This window comes from Hippopotamus amphibius, chromosome 9 (genome assembly GCF_030028045.1).
Source record: "Hippopotamus amphibius kiboko isolate mHipAmp2 chromosome 9, mHipAmp2.hap2, whole genome shotgun sequence".
Taxonomy (NCBI): Eukaryota; Metazoa; Chordata; class Mammalia; order Artiodactyla; family Hippopotamidae; genus Hippopotamus; species Hippopotamus amphibius.
Genome location: NC_080194.1, coordinates 105,103,976 through 105,123,692, shown reverse-complemented (window position 1 = coordinate 105,123,692; position 19,717 = coordinate 105,103,976). Strand labels below are relative to the sequence as shown.

General features: G+C 47.4%; 1 protein-coding gene across 8 annotated transcripts in view; it reads right to left on the bottom strand.

Annotated features, from left to right (window-relative positions):
* The window catches only part of CUX1 (cut like homeobox 1), a 354,634-nt gene that overhangs the window by 94,543 nt on the left and 240,374 nt on the right, over positions 1-19,717 (bottom strand). For all 8 annotated transcript variants that reach the window (XM_057748078.1, XM_057748079.1, XM_057748081.1 and 5 more), the window contains one exon: positions 1,978-2,026. In XM_057748078.1, the coding sequence (XP_057604061.1) occupies positions 1,978-2,026 (49 nt within the window). The remainder of the gene's footprint in view (positions 1-1,977; positions 2,027-19,717) is intronic.

Here is a 19,717-nt window from a genome sequence, read left to right as displayed (position 1 = left end):
CCGGCTTAATCTTTCTTAGCATAATGTCTGCAAAGTTCATCCTTTTTATCCCTTTTTTTTTAAAGGAAATGTAATCAGTGAAGAGACTTGTCCAAGGCCATAAAGCCAGGAAGTACCGAGTGGGGACCTGAACCAACTGTCACCTTGGAGTGGCACCTTTCTCGGGGTCCTAACTGGTGTCTCTGAAGACCCAGATCCACCCAGCACTTTGAGAAGAGTGTCAGCTCTGCCAAACCTCCTCAGTGGCTGGGGCGTAACGAGCCCGAGCACTTGATGTGCACAGAATCAGGTTATCTGTCTAACAAAGCAGAGCTTAGCCCAGAGTGCCATCAAAAGGGGAGGTGGGCCCAGGATAGGCCTGGGGGAAGAGAGTGGGTGGGGGGGAAATTTGAGAAATGCAAATGCCAATCGTGTGACAGGGAAGGTTAACCAATAAAGCCTCTCTGCAAAGTTGAGCAGGGCTACTTGAGTAAGAACAAAGGAGCCAAAGTAAATTAGCTTAGCAAATTAAGGTAAATAAATGCTTAGGCACCTCTGTGAGGTGAAGCAGAAGTAGTGCTTTAGGGTAAGGAGCTGAATGGGTGCATTTGGGAAATAAGCTGTTTGAAAGAAAGGCAAAATGAGCCCCTGGTCTCCATCCCTGTTTCCGAGTGTGGCTAAGAGCACAGGCTCCAGGCCTGGCTCTGTAATTGACCGGCCACTGACCTCAGTTTCCTCATCTGTAAAATGGGAGTCATAACTGCACTGACCTTGGTGTAAAACAGTGAGGTTTAAGTGACTCGGTTCATGTGAAGTTTGGCACAAAATAAGTTACTCAAGAACGGTCAGCTCTTCTCACCGTGAACAGCATAGCTTCTACACCAAGATGCTACCTCGGGTGATGCAGTCCACGCATCTCTAGAGAACCCCCCATGGACCAGGCTAAGGATCCTCAGGGGTGAGTCTGAGTGTGCAACACTGAACACAGGAAGTCTTGTTTAAAGAAGAAAGGAATCCAAACGTCCTATGATCATTCTTATGCATATACTGACTTTCGTGTTTCAATCAGACTTCAGGGTATTTTCCTGAGCCAAAGAATGGACAGGGGTGCTCTTTGCTGGGTGTCTACCAAGGTCCAGGTTAGCAATGCCAGTCAGGGGGCAGGTGCCCTGTGAGACCCTCGCAAGGTGGAGAGCAGAGACCACAGATCTGAGAAGGATTTTCATCCTGTGGGGGCCACTGCATGCAAACCTCTAAGCATCCCTGTGCCTGGGGCGACCCAGCTGTAAAACTGAGGGAGCAGTGCGGAGGGCCTTCTGGGGCTGAGAAACATGACCCAGCTCTGGCTGCTTCTCTCTGCTAATAAACAAAGTAAAACGGGAGACCCCTTTCTTTTCAAAGCAGTAGCACCATTTGCTGAAGCAAAATGTTTTCCTGTTCTGCAGAGTCCTTGGGGAATGGCCGGGCTCTGCAAGGTGGCCGAATTTCCTGGGCAGCTGAGTGTTTAGAGCCACCGGATACCATGTGACTATTTTGTGCCAGACACAGTGCTGCGGGTACTTTCTGCAAAGCATTGTGACAACTAAGTATCAGACCAGAGGGGCCGTCAGCTGGCCGCCCTCTCCAGAGCAAGTGGCTCCATCCCATTAGAAGGTGGAGACACAGACATTGCTATAGGGTAACGCATTAGTGTAAACTCTACAGCATAACAGCTGTCACGGGAATAGAGCCGGAGGTTTAAGAGCTGGATTAAGGAAAAGAAAAAGCATCACCACGGGATGCCGGGGATGCTGGGACCACATCAGAGACTTTCCCAAGGAAATCACGCCTGGGACTGTTCATGCATTTCTCATGACATCAGAAGAAGCATCAACATCGACAGCTGTTTGTGAAAAATACAACACTAACTGGCCTCCTAACGTAGAGAGAAGCCTCTTCCGAGAGGACAGAAAGGGCTACCCTCTTGTGATTTCACACCTGAAGCATCAAACGTCCTACCTGGTTTGCTCTTTCAAGGTCCGTCATGATCATTTCAATTTCGTCGGCCCTGGGGAGGAGAGAGGGAGAGAGCAGGTTAGTCAGCGGCCAGGGAGGCTCGGGGGCCACTGCGGTTCCAATTCGGCAGCATGACCCGCAGGCACACGGGCCGGTGCCGGGGAAGAGGGGCCATGCGGACCTGCTAGGGGACTACTCTGCCACCCATTGGGAGGAGGTGGGCTTGCATCAGTGGAGTGACACCTTGCCCTTGAGGGGTGCCCAGCCTCTCTGGGAAGACAGAGCCATAAAAATATAAAATATAGCACGTCCTATATTTGAAATGGATAACCAACAAGGACCTACTGTATAGCACAGGGAACTCTGCTCAGTATTATGTAACAACCTAATTGGGAAAAGAATCTGAAAAAGAATAGATACGTGTGTATGTGTAACTGAATCACTTTGTTGTACACCTGAAACTAACACAATATTATTAATCAACTATACTCCAACATAAAATAAAAAGTTAAAAAAATATAGCAAGTCCTCCCAAGAGAGTGAACAGAGCCCTGAATAGAGTGCTCTGGAAAAACAGAGGAGGCAGAGATCAATTCTCCCTGGGGGGAAGGAATCAGGGAGGTTTCAGAAGTGATGTATGAACTGGGTTTTGAAGGATGAGTAGAAGTTTGCCAGGACAAGCAGGTTGGGGAGGTGGCTGGGGGGGGGGGGGTCTGTGCTATAAACCATCTGAGTCGCTGTCATCCTCTAGCCTGCTCTCACACAGGCAGTTTCCACGTGCTTTTTATTCTTCTTTTCGTTGTTCTAAAAGTGCTTTCCTGAGTAATTTGAAGGCACATTTATGCTTCCAACATACAACAGCATGAGAGAGACAGAAACGCTCAGGGTTCTACTGAGAAGGTCAATTCCAAAAGTCTGAGGTAGGTTTGAACAGAACGCCCAGGGAAATCACTGCCCCAGATGGGTCCTCACGATGACCCCTGTGAGGAGGCCAAGGTTGAGACTGTTGCCCAAGGAAGTTTCAGCTCATGGACGAGGGGCTGGAACGTTATGGCCACAGACCCATAGTGGGGTGTGGGCTCCCCCATACGGGGGGCTGCCTCATTCCACGCCCACGGGGACCTGAGCTGGCTCTGCTGTCTGCAGAACTCAGTCCCACCCCTCCGCGCTGGACTCTCTGCCTGCTGGACCCCCCGGCTGCCCTTCTGGGCTGAGGCTCCTGCCCCCCTCCTGCCTTGGCCCCCCTCCCACCGCCACGGCCCTGTGCTCTGGCAGCTCCCAACACGTGTGGCCCCCATAAAGCCTGGACGTGTGCCACCTGACCCATCACCCTCCACTCCTACTTCCGCCCCTCCCCCAACCCTGCCAGGGGCTCCATCTCAGGAGGCAGCACAGTTCCCTCTCTACCCTCCCTCCACAGTGTGCGTCTCCTTCACCCTCAACCCTGGTGCTGGCACAGAGCTTGGTGTCCAGCAAGAAGCGAGGGACCCCAATGCAGCCCATCCTGCCAGTGATGCACCAGCTGGCCAGTCTTCTCCCTGGGGCAGATTGGGGCACCTGGACAGGCAGACTCCAGGGTCCTTCTGTCCCCAAAACCTACTTCTCTGGTCCTAACCATCCACCTTTAATAGAGAGAGGGACAAACTACTCAGGCCCTAGCCAGTCTGGTTTTGCCGTTTGCTGCATCGTGCGTTCCCTCCTCCGGCCCTGAGACTTTTCCAGCCTTTAACCACGCCCTGCGGTTTGAGGCAACCTCATCAACTCCCAGCAGCCCCAAGGGGGTAACAGATGCCTTGTGATCAGGTTCACTGATAATTGTATCTGTTTGAAATAGTATCCTGCTTTCAGACTTGTCTGAGAAGTCTGAAACAACTCATCAAATGGCCTAGTTAAATGAAACTCTTTTTACAACGAGTTCGTGAAGCAGGCAGTGTCTCTAAGACAAACACCCAAACTGGGCCCCCGCAGGGAAATGCTAGGGGCTGGGGGCGGCTTCAGTTACAAAACATCTCAATGCACCATGGCAAATGGAAACCTCCAAGATCTCAGAGAGGAACTGCCGTGACTCCAAGAGGGTGAAGCTATCACTGAAAGTGTTTGGTCTTCAAGTGACAGAAAAGGGGACCTGATGGAAAGCTGTCTTGACAACCCGCTGATGTAGTGCAAATTTCATAGCATATGAGAGGCAATAAAAAGTTAACGAACTTCTCTTAAGGCAAATCACAACTTTTAAATGCAGTTTTGAACTTTAATTGAACAGTTATTCACTAGGTATTTACAAAGTCCAGATCTACACAGCCACCCGGCCAGCCTGCCAACTGCTGGCATCATCCGCGCACAGTCTCCCTTGGTTCGTGAAGTTTCCTGACACCTAAAAGCTCCCTGGCCCCTGCGGGGACCACGGGGCGGGACGGGCACAGGCAGACGTGGCTCTTGCACAGCCCACTGGTGCTGCATATACAGAGGGGGATGGAAAACCCCCCGTTAGCTGCCGAGCACCCGAAACAAGACTTCCAGGTACCCTGTCTCCTTTCTCTCTGGAGCAGATCAGGGAGCTGGTGGCTGCAGGACCCGCCAGGTGGACGGGGAACCGCCTGGGCTGGGGGAGCAGAGACCCTGCGCACGGGCCTTGGGGAGGGTTTCCTGAATCTCTCCTTTAGGTCCTCCATGAGCCCTTTCATTTCTAATTCTTTAATTCTGGCTAATTCATCTTTGTTCTTCAGATATTTCTTCTGCTCTGTTTGGGTCTCCCATTATCTGGCTACTGTTGGCACGTCTATTTCTGTCCTCCACGTTGTCCAACTTTTCCTTACGTTTGCTGCGTCCTGATCCTTTCCTGCTCCTTCTGGATGGTTCTTCAACTTGACACCCCTGTAGCTGTGCTCATCCTGTGATCCATCTCGTCTCTCCGCTTCCTTAGTTATTCCGTTCTTCATACCTGTCATTCCCACCCCATTCATTAGTAAATTATTCCTTGGTTTTGCTTTATGTTTCCTTAAGTGTATTTCTCATGCTTATTTTGTACGTGGGGCCCAAATGTCTGCTTTCCAGAGAGGGGTGTTCTTCTGGGAACCTTGCTGTTTAGCTGGGGGTACCAGCTACTCTTCCTGGCAGTAGAGGGGGAAGGACAGACAGCAGCCCCGCTGTGTGTCTCTCAGGATGAAGCGAAGAAAAGCACACAGCAGTGTTCAATGCATTTTGCTGAGTGAAAGAAGGAAAGGCAGGGGATTACCCCACACCCCCCGAGTAAACGTTGACAGCTCCCCTCTACCAGGAACACCCTCTGGCCAGAGCTTCATATTATTTATTTATTTGGCTGCGCTGTGTGGCTTGTGGGATCTTAGTTCCCTGATCGGGGATCAAACATGTGCCTCCTGCAGTGGAAGCGTGCAGTCCTAACCACTGGACCGCCAGGGAAGTCCCAGAGCTTCACCTTTACTTCTTAGCCTTAGGAGGAGGTGATTCCTCAACCTCTGGTCTAGAGATTAGAGGTAGAGGTGTGGTTGCCTGGGGGCCCACCTGCACCTGTTTTTATCCACTCCTCACTCCTTGCCTGGCCACTGCCATTGGCCGTGGGGCCAGAACAGGGTCAGACACAGGCACAGGCTAGAAAAGAGGGATTCCTAGGGGTCTGGCTTCACCTAGAGGCTGGATCGGCAAAGCTGGGACTTGCAGGGCCTGGGTGGGCTTGAACACCTCCTCAGACAGGTGAACGGTTCTGGATGGTCATTAGAATGCCTAATACCCAGAAAACAACGTATCATCTCCAAAAGATCTCATGTCACCTCTAAAAAATTAGTCACATTTAAACAGGAAGGTTTCTTCTTGGCAGTCTGAGGCAATCCCTGGAAATGAACTTCAAATTTTTCCATCTTCTTGTCAGTTTAACTTTGGTTACTAAGCAACCGCTAAACTGACCAAAATATTGAATGTGATAAGTGCGGCCCTTACCTTTCATTATGAGAGCAGTCTCATATTTCCAGAGCTTTCAGCTGATAATGCCAACACTGAGCTCTGCTGTTACAGAGCCGATTATTCAACAGCAGGTACCCTGACGACAGGGGGCCCGGGGGGGCTGCAGTTCCCATTCATGGATGGGACCAGAAGCCACAGAAGCAGAGAAAGGAACCAGGGATGCAGTGGGCAAGAAAAAGTTCAGAGGATTATTTTAAAAGTCTATAGGCTTGTGATTCATTTTCCTGAGGGTCATGCTTTTTAAAAGGTGAGAGAAAAATACAATTGGCTGGGTACTGAAATGTGATCAGGGCTTCTGGAGACATGAAGCACAGCCCCTGGCGTTGGCAGACCTATTGGTGCTGGTGGTACGTTAGAATCCGTCTGCCACCAAGTCTGTACAACCCACTCCTCGTCAAACTGCTGCCCCCTCCCCCAACGTGACTCCTACCAGACAACTGCCCTCAGTACATGATACGGAAGTCCCCAGAGGTTAATACTGCAACTGTAAATTTTATCTGAAAAGTACAGTAATGAATTAAACGGCATGTGCTTTCATAGCGGGACAGTCAACAACATTCCAAGGGGTTTTTCATCCTTTTCATGTCACAGACTCAACTAGCACACCACGATCTGGAGCCTGACATTAGTCTAAAATCATTTGTTTTCCAAAGTCCGTAATAACCATACGTATTGTTTGCTCAGTAAAACTACTTATTATAATGGACTTCCCTGGTGATGCAGCGGTAAGAATCTGCCTGCCAATGCAGGGGACACAGGTTCAATCCCTGGTCCAGAAAGATCCCATATGCTGTGGAGCAACTGAGCCCGTGTGCCGCAACTACTGAGCCTGCATTCTCCAGGGCCTGTGTGCCGCAACTACTGAGCCCGCGTGACTAGAGCCTGTGCTCCACAGCAAGAGAACCCACCGCCACGAGAAGCCCGCACACCGCAACCAAGAGTAGTCCCGGCTCGCTGTAACTAGAGAAAGCCCGTGTGCAGCAATGAAGACCCAACACAGCCAAAAACAAACAAACAAACAAACATATAAAAAGAACTATTTATTATAAAAATTCAGTTCCCTCACCTTTTCACGAGCTGACAAAACAGCTTTCACTGATCTGTTAACCTGTGCTGCATTATGTTCTGCTCTGGCTTCAAACTGCAGATCATTTCAGCCTGGCCTAGAATATGTAGTTCATGCGATCAGTGCCCCACAGATCATTCCAGGGTATCCTCTGGGCTGGCACGTGATTTTTATGAGGAAGTTAAAAGGACACGGTTAAGGCCGATGGCAGGGAAATAGTACCCAAAATGGAAACTCTGTATTTCCTTTCACACTAGCCTCCCGAGTGCTGAGGGATGGTACCAGGGCAAGGGCGGCACATATTTTAATCCCAAACAATCCTACGACATTGGGAGCTGTTAAAACAAAGTATGTCTCCCTTGCAGTGTACAAGGCAAAAAAGTGTCCAGGGCGATCTTCAAAGGTCAGTGTATCTTCTTGGACCTAGGTCAAGAGCCAACAGTCTCAGTACTAGATTCTAAAGTTCTTAGGCATCAAAAGAAGAAATATCTGGGAATTCCCTGGAGGTCCAGTGGTTAGGACTCCACAATTCCACTGCAGGGGGCATGGGTTCAATCTCTGCTCTGGGTACTAAGATTCTGCAAGCCACAAAGCGTGGCCAAAAAAAAAAAAAGAAGAACTATTTAAAGATTAATTCTCCCTGCTTTCAAAACAAACAAAAAATTTCAGTATGTTTGGTAAAGCAAACACTCCCGCTACCACTGGATACTGCATCTGACGCCTAGGCTGTTGGGAAGGCAGGTCACTTTCCAGGCCAGACTCTCAGCACAAAGGGATAGAGGAGCCCGAGAAACAGGGCTCACTGGACTATGTGCAGAAAGAGCAGGTGAGAAAACGAGGAGCAGGAGTCAGAGGGCCAGGAGTGAGGAAGGTCTGTTGGCTATGGGAATGGAATCCCCCTGATGGGGGGTGGGGTCCTCAGGAAAGGTCCTCCCTTGCCCGCACATGGGCATACAGATGGGATCTGATCTCAGCTGGTCTGCAGGGTCTCGTGTGGCAGGCAGGGCAAAGCTGTACACGGAGGAGGTACTGGTCTGAGGACCGGGGGTGGGAGGGGAGAGGGGACAGTCTCTACTCAGTGATGCTTACTGAGCACCTACTAGGCACCACACATGGTGGGGAAACAAATGTCCCAGGTGGCAGGTTGGCAGTGCACAGGGCACTGGCATTCGCCTCACTGGGAGCACAAGAGATGGAGGCTGTGCATCCCAGGAGCTCAAAGACATGAGACCCTGTTACTGCCTGCTCAGGGTGGGCGCAGGGAGGTGCCCAAGGAATTTTGGTCCAGTGACAGTCCAGCAGGAGGGACCGTGGGCTTTACAAACGGGAGGAGAGAGCCTCTCAGAGGAGGGAACATTTGGTTTGCATCCTGGAAGACAAGGATGAGCTTGCTGGGCAGAGAACAGCAGGGCAGAGGGAGGGACAACCAGACAGCACCACAGCACAACGTGGTAGGGGCCTTTCAGTCTTGTGTTTACATGCCACCCCCCACCCCACCCCACCACATCATGGCAGGCCGGCCTCTTCTATGCCTCCTATTTCTTTCTCTCATGACAGCAGTGACCAGACAGAGCCCTGTCACACAGTGAGGGTGACAGTGGAAATCCCTGCCTGGTGTCTGATGTCATGGGCAACACCTCCAACGGTTCACCATCAAGCATGTTGCTCATTTTGGACTTTAGATATATTATGTTTGTATTTTGTTAACGTGAAAGCCAACCGTTCCTATTTTATTAAGGCTTTTAAATAAAAGATGGACATTGATTTTATTAAGTACCTTTTAAGCATTTATGAGCTAATTAGATGGTTTTCTCCTCTGACTTGCTGAAATGGTAAATTATACTGACAGTCCCTTGCCCCCATTTGGCTGCGGATATTATGCATTTAACATGCTTCTGAATTCTATTTGCTACTATTTTATTGAGTATTTTTTTTCCATAAGTATTTATAGATGAGATTGGCCTCTAGTTTCTTTTGTCTTATCTTTGTCAGGTGAAGTCATACAAAACCTTCTTTCTGCAGACAGAGTGAGTTATCACAGATTTGATGATACTACTCAAAAAACCTGAACCCACATCCCACCTGTGTGGTCTCAATACGTCGCCGGGCAGGCGAGCCCTGTGGTGTCTGCACCCCAGCCTGGCTCCCTTCAGCCGCCATCCCTAGGCCAGTGGTGCCTGGGCCCCCACCTCCCAGGAGCTCAGTGCTCAACACCTCCCCTCCTCTCTCCTCCTGGGTCTGCGGCTTCCTCTCTCCGGGGGGCAGGGTTCACAGCCAGCCTGTCTTAGAGCTGCCCCTCAGCTCCCTCCCTCCTGGTTAGACAAAAGTGTCTTCTGGGCCAGGATCCCTGCAGGGAGCAGAACCCATTAGAGAACTACCTCCCATCAACACCTCGCCTCCTTTTCCAGCTTTGTTTCCCACTTTTCCATCCGCCTAGTCTTCCAGACAAAGAGGCCTTTACAGTCTGTTAGTGACACGGCACGCTCCGTGCATATTTCTTTTTGTGGCTCAACCAACAAACACTGTAATGGGTTCTTTAGTCTTGTTCTGTTCCTTGAAGCCACCACCTTGAAGCTTTTCCGAACTGCTGTCCCCTGTGCTGAGATCCCCATGGGGGACTGCTGTCACCACCCAGGCCTCAGCTCTAGGGGCCGTCGTCCTCTGAGGGTCTCCCGGCAGCCCTGTGCCCCGTCGTCTGCTCATTTATTTTTATTGCACTTATTCCTGCCTCTGAGTATGTTGTTCAGATATTGATGACTTGTTTATTCACGGCCATGATTCCAGAGAACATAGCAGGCGCTCCCTAAATTCTGCCTGATGAACGATGCAGACCTGGGACGCCTTTGCTTCCTCAAGTCCACTCGGCATGTGACAGGCAACAACTCACTGGCTGGTATTTTAAAGAGCAGAAAGTATAGGGCTGTTTTGCCAAATTGTAAACATGATTTTCAAGGAAAGAGTCTAAGTTGTTTTGGCAGAAGAAAAATAATTCGCTTTTCTTACCATTTTTTGTAGCCCTTGAAAAAGAGGCAACACTCTCCCTGGAAGAAAAAGTATACATAGACCCAGGTCTATGGGAGCGTGAGCTCCTGGAGGGCAGGGCTGTGGGCCTAGCTCCCTGATCCTCCCTGTGCCCATGGAGCTGGGTGCAAATCGGACTCAACACAGACTGGCCAGGGAGATGGGAGGAGAAAGCATCCTTTGTGGAAGGGTTTTCTTGACAACCCCAGCTGTACAATTGGTCCTCTCTCATTCTCCACCCAGGTTAAGCCACCTCTGCTTTGGGACGAAGCTACCTGGCATCCTTCTAAGCCCCCGATCAAACGTGTCACCCCAGAGTGGACCCTCCCTCTCCGATCAAGTCGAGGTCTGGCCAGAGGGATGGTTTTAGAGCTTGACCGTTATGTCAAACCCTCCGGAAACAGTGGTTTTTACTCGTTAGAAATGAAACTGAATCGAGACACAGTTAAAATGGGCAGAAGATCACCTCTGTCTGCTCAGAAATTAACCACAATTTGTTCCTTTTTATGACCATTATATTTAAATGTAAATGATATAAGTAACAATTAAAATCAATTTTAGTTAAGTCTCATCAATTCCAAATAGGAAGAAAATTTCCCTTCTTGCCCCACTATTTAACTGACTTGTTCACATGAAATAATTTAAATAAAATTCTCCTTTAGTTTAATCTGAGTCTAGCTGACCAACAAAGTGGTCTGCTACTGCTCTCATGGGGCAAATTTCTCACCGGTGCCAAATCAACGGGGCAGCTCCAGCAAGCTGGTCACCCTCTGAAGTATGACCCTGGTGTGATCAGAAACAGCCTGGGACCATCATTCAGACTTCAGTCCTCTCTAGGCAGGGACCTGGGACAGCTGTGGCTGGAGCATTAGTTTATGAGACTGCTGCTCCTGAGATCATGGAAGCCTCTTGGAATAAGCGTCTGGATTAATCTTTGGAAGGTTTTTGCCGTTTCTCTAACATTCTCTAACACTTGTTCTAAAAGCAATGGGGAGCAGGCTGGATGTGAAAATCCTTTTCTTCCCTTAAATCAAGTGCCATGAGGTCATAAGTAGGATGGAGTGACTAAAGGTGAAATCAGGGAAACCATGGGTGAGAGCCACCAGAGTGTGGCTGGCATGGCAAATGTACCAGACTCTCCCCCGTTGCCTTCTGGTCTTTTGACCTTGGGCAGACCTTGGAGCACGACAGCCATCTGCATGGCCAGAATAACGCAGCCTTTCTCAAAGAAACTGGCACAAGGATGAAATAAGAATATTGATGGAGAGTTAAAAAAAAACTTTGTAAACCCACACACATTTTCATTATTATTGCTATGCATGAAAATCAGGGTCTTTCTCTTCTGGTCAGAGGTAACTGTCAGTGCCCAGCGGGACCACTAGATGACAATCACTACCTCCCAGGATGTGGGTTTTGCCCCAAATCTCCAGCCTGAATCCGATCAACCTCTAGGTTCAACTACAAACTTGCAGGAACGAGAGGACAGAGGAATAAGCTAAACCACAACTGGGGACGCCAATGGTAAGATCTAGACTGTGGGAAACTCTTCAGGACAAGTAAGCTGGTTTCTTTTGCAAATACATTGAAGAGAAAAGAAAAAGAGATGGAGGGGGATGTGTAAGATGAGTGAGACTTAAAGATACACCAACCAACTGCAATGTGTGTGTCTTATTTGGATCCTGACTCAAACCAATTTACAGAGGCCTGATTATGATGGCTGGGGTAATTCGAATTTTAAGTATTGATGATATTAAGAAATTATTTTTTAATGTGATAATACTATGGTAGCTATACTAAAGAAAAGAGTCCTTAATGTGAGGCCTTACATGATAAAACATTCAGAGGTGAAAGGGACGGATTCTGGAAGAAGCCTCAAGATAAAATGGGGGCAGTGTGGGGACAGGTGGAATGGGATGGCTGGAATGGCCCAACAGCCACCTAGGGGTTCTGTCCTCTGACGCTGGAAATTTAACATAAAAAAAAGTAAACAAACAAAAGTATAAGGTGGTAAAAAAGCATAGACTATCATAGTAGTTTTGTGTCTCTCCATCACTGCTCGTCAACTATAAAGTCGGTACATGTGACGCTGACTGTTATTCCACTATTTGCACAGAAATGAGGTGACAAGCAAGCCTGTGCCTGGAAGGAGGCTGCAGAGGGGCCCCTGGGAAAGAATACCGATTAGGAGTACTTTGCTAATTTTAGTCAAGTCAGTTAACCTCTCAGAATCTCAGTTTACTCATCAAAGGGGAGGAAAAAAAAAATGTGCATGAAAGGCACATCTCTGCAAAGAGAACGTGATTGAAAAATCATCCACAGATTTTCTTCTTTGATACAGAAAAGGTAGATTCTAGAGGGGACACCCGAGTGCAATCCTTTATCCAACCAGGAAAGGAGCTCTCAGGAGCCGTCTCCACGAGGGCTGTGTAGGGAACGGAGGCCGCCACCCTGAGCACCCGGCCCCCAGGAGCTGGTGGATGGTTTTGGGAATCTTGGGCAGAGGACACCACCAGCAGGACTGTAGACCCAGGTTGCTGCTTCTTTACTTTCAGATTTTTAAGAAATGTTTTGGAAGGGCTGCTGTTGTGCCACCTAGAAATATCTTTCAAGCTCTCCTTCACACATTTAGTGTAAAGTTTGTCAACATGTCTTTCTGGTGGCTGGAGCACTGCTTACCCCATTGAGCTTTTGCTCTTTCCGAACTGCCTTTCAGATTTTCGTTTCCCTTTCCCTGCTGACTTAACCTGTAAGTGCCCTGCCTCTGGCTGACAGGTACCTCCAATCCTGGGCATCGCACCTGCTTCTCTCAATGCTTCCCGTGGGCACAGGGGACGCACCACCACTGCAGGTGGACAGGAGGACACTGCTTGGATTTCACAGGTGGGGAAACTGAGACCAGGGGCGAGTGGTGACAAAGGAGATCAAGGTCGCAGTGAGCAGCGGTCTAGGGTAAGAACCCTGCTTTTATGCCTGAATGTGAGGGATTCTAATTACCCCCTTTCTCCCCTAAGTACTACTTGGTAGGAACTGTTAAGAGAAGGGTTGGTGGCAGAGAAGCTAAAACTAAGAATAAGAAAAGCTCTCCAATTGCATTCTAGTTATTTCGCTCAGCTCCCTTCCCCTCCAAGCCCAAGGCAGAGACGACTTCCTGGGCCTTCCTGGGCCCATAGAGAGGCTCGGGCTGTTCTCTGATCACACTCGCACCCCAGGGCTTTCTGACTACATAGCCCCTGCTGGCCCTTCAAAGCTGCTTCCAGAGCCTCCCCTCCACCTGATCCTTCCCCGGTCAATCCGGCTCGCCTCTGGCTTCGGAGGCCCTTGCAGCATCTGTCCACAGCCCCCACCCCCTTAACTGCCCCGCACTTAAGGCAGCTGGTGGTTTGTCTCCTTCACCCCACAGGGCTGGGAAGTGAAACTGGAGAACCAGGCGGAAAAAAGCAGCAGCGTGTCCCGAGGAAAGACAGCATCCTTCCTCTTCCTCTCACTGGCACCGAAAGTCTGCATTTCGGCAGCGTTTAAGTGCCTTTTTTAGGGCAACTTGAAAAGGAATAATTCAGTGGTTCCTCTTCTGCTTGTGAAGCGTTAGACAAACAATTCAGACAGGGCCAGACTTGCTGGCCCCACGAAGACCGTCCCTTCCCTTCGGTCTGACATCATCGGATTTGGCCATGAATCTTTAAGAACACCCTCCATCCTGTCTAATCACTAAAATACCACAAAGGAAGTTCACAATACTTAGACATAGGGAAAAAAATAGCAAGGTTAATTGCAACATAAAGTTTTCCCTCGTTGCCAAGCAAACAGTGTATCAGGGCGTCACAGTAATACTGAACTCTGAAAATCCTATGCAGGGAATGTCTTAGTCACATCAGGTTATTGAATCATTGAGCTTTTAATTCAAATCCAAGCCTTAAAGAAGTAACTGTCCCACAGAGCTCTATGCTCAAACTCCCTGGTTTTACTCTAAAAGCCTCAGTGAGTCTGTGTCTTGTATTAAAGGCACCTGGAATACTTCTTGGAGGTAGGTGTGATGAAAATTTGAAGTTAAACAAACAACCTTCCTGGTTTTATTAGAGAATTCATTTTGGAAGGCATTCTTATTTGACAAGCCAAACCCTCTTCCACACATTCATGGTTGGTTGGAAAATTTCAGTGGATAGAGCCCTGAGGCCCTTCTGTCGGGAAGACACAGCAAATAATTGCCTTACGGCTCAGCTATGCTCATGGCCACTGATGTACAATGTCGCTGGGATCCTGGACAGGAAATTGGATCCAGTCACTTTCCAAATGACAGGGTAGGGCGCTCCCTGGGGTTAACCCTTACGGAAGGATCCTGGATACCCAGGTGGTAAATTTCTGAGTTTAGTAAAAGTTAAAACAATGTGATGATAAGAACATATCTGTCTATGTTTGTGTCTTGGGATCTACCTGGCAAGCCTGAAGTTTGTGCAAAATATTTACTATATGCCAGAGAATAAAGGATGCTTCTCACTATAATAATACAGTGATAATCTATATTATCTATATTAGTGATAAACTGATAATCCTGCTAAGCAGTAGCTGCTCTGTGAAGGCGGTAAAAGATTCTTGGAAAATCCAAATAACTTTAAGGAATTCACCAGCAAGAACATGTAGGTTCAGAGTATTCTATAAAGGATTGGGTCTCACTGCAGAGGGAGGTGGTGAGGTTAATGTAGTGAAATATAACTCGCTGCTATGCTTGACATATAAAGTAATAATGGTACAGTATGGTAAGAGAATTTAGAATACATATACGGATTTTAAGAGGTTTCAGAAGGGCTCAATGGTTTTGCATCTGACACTGAATTTCAGTAAAAAGAGGGGAACTGGAGCAGGGCTGGAGTCAGTTAAGCTCTGTGGTCCATCTTCCTTAAATAGATCAGAAAGTTTATGACAGAGATGCTGTGAATTAGAAACAAAAAAAAAGTATTAAGAATAAAGAAAAATGTAAGTTAAGAGAAGAGTTATATTGGTAAATGTAACCAGGCCAAATTCACCCGTAAAAATAAAATACATATTTGAAGAAAACCCAAAACCTAACAAAATGTAGTAGAAACACACTCAAATAAAGAGGCAAAGATTGACTAGATTTTTTTTAAAAGGCTAGGGTAAGGTTTTAAAGCCACACTAGCCAATATTATATGTAGCAAAATAACATTACAGAGAAAGAAGTCATACTGAGAGGTACAGTAAATAATAAAAACAACAAGCTTGAACTTGTTTTAAATCACAAGGCAAGAAAATCTATAAAATACGTAATATGAAAATGGAAAGAAATGCAATATATAGAAGTCTCATCCTACTAGAAAACGAACAACACCATATGACACAGGTAAGGAGTTCTAGTCACATGGAATCTGAAACCCAGGTAGCAGCTGAATTTAAATGAGGATCACAAGAGTGCTGGATCTCAGATAGGACAGACACGTAAACCAAGAGCCTCCACTGCTCTCTACAGACACATAGGAGAGATACTCCTTTTAAGAACAGGTATGAAAAATGAGGATCAGATATCCTGGCTGTCACAAAAGTGCACAAATTCATTACTTGTAGGTAATATGGTCACATGCTCACCAAATCCAAGGAATTCACTTAAGCAAATGGGCAGAAATAACCCATGAATTCAGCAAAGTCCCACGTTTTTTGGTAAAGGCAAAAAATGAAACTCCTATGTACCAGTAACAAATATCTAGAAAATGAAATAGAAGACTGTCTCATCTACAAGAGGGATATAAATATTAAACATGTGGGAACTAAAATTAACATGGTATAAATTCCATCTACAAAAAATCAAATCACAAAATGCTAGTGGCAAAGAAAGCTAATGATGACATTTCTTATTTCCAGTTGTGTTAAATAAATATGTTTAGCTCCCAAGTTGATTTATAAAACTTGGTAAAATGACAAGATGCATATAGAAAAATTAGGTGACTCCAATAACAGTAAACTAATTGTAAGGTATCAAGACAGAAAACAAAGAAACATTATTAACACAGTTTGGTACTTATTAGAATGAAAAGTCGATCCATGGAATGAAATCTCAGACAGAAATCCAGGGATACATGTAATTATTTATATCTGATTTGTCCAATGTTAAATACTGAAGGAAGGAATCATCAATGTTATTAGGCAAACTGAGAATTAATATGAAGAATAATAAACAGACACAGACTTTACCTCATATGCTATAATAAATTTCAGACAGGTTAAAGATACAATAAATCATAAAAAAATAATAAGAAAATGGATTGGGAAGGAAAGACCATTTTCTATTACTGAAACCATATTAAAAATGATTAATGACAAGGTTGATGGGATCTATCTCATATATTTATACTACTTCTGGACAATGAAATCACTACAATGCAAAAGGAGATCAATTGATAGGTAAAAGTAATGATAAATATGAGTGAGTAGTTAAAGTCCAGGATACATGTAGAATTACTACCCTGTTCCCACTGTACCCGTGTTCATGGGAGATAAGGAAAACACAGAGAGTAAATAAGCATATGGGAAAAGGTGGAATTTTGTGCTAATAAATATCAAGTTAAGCATCTACGAGCATCCACATGGCACAGTAGAGAGATGGTGTGAACCACCGCAGCCCACCCCTTATCTCCTGGATTTCACACAGAATGTCTGAGACAAGTAGCGTGAGCTCCCCAGGCCAGACCCAGCTCTGGGTGCACCTCAGAAATTCGGGCAGGGGGAGGGGAGAGAGCCCACAGCACCTGCCGCCGCCACTGTCCCAAATGGGTTCTTCTCTCAGCAAAAGACATGCTAAGGAGCCTTGAAACAGCACCTCTTTGCCCCAATGATCTCTCTTCCTGAAAAATATTTTAAGGAATTATTTTTCTAAACAAAAAATTCACTATGAAAAACCAAAATAAACAACATGCTGGCAAATCAAGAGAAGAAAATAAAATTCTGCCATCAAAGTGACAAATCAGCAGATGAGCAGGTGTGATAAAAACTGTTATGAAATAATGTCAGGCCAAAGGGACATGGGGAGTAAGCAGAGTGGGATGTCCTGAGCACGTCCAGCCATAGTGGCAACGTGGGCACAGACAGCCACGTGACACATGCGTGTCTAGCTGTGTGCATCTCAGATGTGTACAAACTTGTGAGTTCCTGGTCACAGAACTGGTTAGGCAGTGACAGAGCACATCTCAGATTTTCCTTTTTACTATAAGGATGGCTAATTATTTGATTGCAAACAACAGAGACAGGTCCAGTGGATGTGTACTTGGCATCTGTGGTCACTGCCAGCTTTCAAACAGGCACCAGACCGGAGGGTATCAGATATTAATAACAATGGTGGCAGCTAACACGCCCTGAACCCTGGCAAGGGGACCACCGAGCACTTTATTCACTCCTAGGAACTCACAGGGTGGTAGACGTGGTTATAGGATGTGAAACCCAGGCCAGGAGAGGTTAACTGACCTCTCAACGAGGGGCAGCTGCTGGAAAGGAGGTGGAAACAGATGCGCCCCCAGATTTGGCTTCTGCACATCGCACCTCCTCTCCATGGGGTCTGGAGGTATATTTAACTAAAAATCCAGCACAAATTGCTTTAAAGATATACGCGTTGACAAAGATGGTTCAAAAGTGCTTTCTGGTTTAATCCTGGTGATTCTGAGCTACAGAGAGGAAGGGGTCCTGATGGCTCCAGGCTACTGCAGATTCATCAGGATGAAGGGGTGGAGGGACTAAATAGTTACGTATTTATTTATACATACACACCTACACACATTACATACATACATACCACACAGCGTGGCATGTGGGATCTCAGTTCCCGGACCAGGGATCGAACCTGCACCCCCTGCAGTGGAAGTCTGGAGTCTTGACCACCGGATGGCCGGGAAGTCCCAATAGGTTCTAATTTATTTGATATTCAAAATTCAGAAAAGGGTACAGCGAAAGAGTGTCTCTCTCCCTGTCCCCCAGATCTCCTTCTAGACGTGTTTTTACTTATTTTGTGTGTGAATGCACAAGCAGACGCAGCACACTAAACACGAAACACACAGTTCTGAACCTGGCTTTTTTCACTGAATTACATATGCGAAATCTTTCCATACCACTATGTAAGGGTTTCTGCATTTATTTTTTAAGAGCAATAAAAGACAGACTAACCTAGCAATTAAAGCTCAGACAGATTCTAGAAGACCAGAGCAGAGGGCTCTAGTGGTCTTCGCCCAGCCCCGCCCCGGCCAGCCCCTCACACCACTTTGGAGCTGCTCAGACCCAGGGTCTCTCCCAGGCCACCGAGTAAACTCTGCCAGCCTTGAACCAGCGACCTGGCTGCCTCCTGAGAATTAGGAATCAGAAAACCCCTCATTTGGTTCTTTCACACTTGGCATTGGGACTCCTCAAAGGCATGCTGGAGACCACAGAGCAGAGCCTCACAGAGTTGCCTGGGATGGGCAGGTGGTGGGGACAGGCGTGGTGGCTGAGCTGGCTGCAGCCATCACCCACGCCGTGAGCTGTACCTTCCATCTGTACCCTCACCTTTGCTGGCTCTTAAGACATAGTTCTAATGAATACTGTTCCAAGAATTACGCTCTTTAGACCCTTGGGTAGGGGGTGGGATGCAGCGGCTGTGTGAGAGCCCTAAAGGCAGGGGCCTGAGGTGACTGCACGTGCCAGCACATTAACGTAAGGATTATTCAGACACACGCTAGGTGCCAGGCACAGCCACAGACCCTTGGATTCCAGAGATGCGCCCCCAAGGAGCGCCCATTCCTGTGCGGCAGATGAGGAGGTTGGGTGCTGGGTCTGACACACCTGGTGGCCTGCAGGGATGAGCACCTGAACGTTGGGACAGAGATAAAGGGCCCCAGGGAGGCCATCACAGCACTGTCCTCTTGTCCTTATTTGGACAACTCTTTCCTTAAACCAAAAATCAACGATCAAACAAGAGCAACTGGATTGGAGTTTCCCAAAGTGTGGTCACCAGACCTACCGAGCCAGACACTTTGGGGCGCAGCCCAGGGATCTGCATTTTAGACCAATGCTCTGAGGAATCCCACTCAAGTCAGGAGTCACTGACCTGTGTGATGAGGGGCAATTTACCGAATTCCAATGCTTCCAATGTAGGGGCTGGAGCTGGGAGACCTGATCATCTTGCAGTGTCACAGGTTACAGATGTGTGGCACTTCCCCGGCATTACACACGCCGCCCTTCTAGAAGGCATCTGGAACTACCATCTATTTTCTTGTCTGACTGGGCTGGGGGAGTTTTATGTTTCAGCACAAGCCTTCTCACGTTGGGCCGGGCCCAAAGTTCCTGCTCATTTAAAATAATCTCTGAGGACTTCCCTGGTGGTCCAGTGGCTAAGACTCCACACTCCCAATGCAGGGGGCCCAAGTTCGATCCCTGATCAGGGAACTAGATCCCACGTGCTGCAACTAAGAGTTTGCATGCTGCAGCTAAAGACCCTGTATGCTGCAACTAAAGATCTCACATGCCGCAACTAAGACCTGGCGCAACCAAATAAATAAATACTAAAAATAAAATAAAATAATCTCTGAGTAGATGCCCACAATAAAGACAAACAGCAGAGCAAGGACACATGGGTTCCACTTCAACACCATTGAGAGCAGAGCCCCCGCCACAGGCTGTGACATGTAATTCTCAACCAAGTGGCTTTCCCTGACC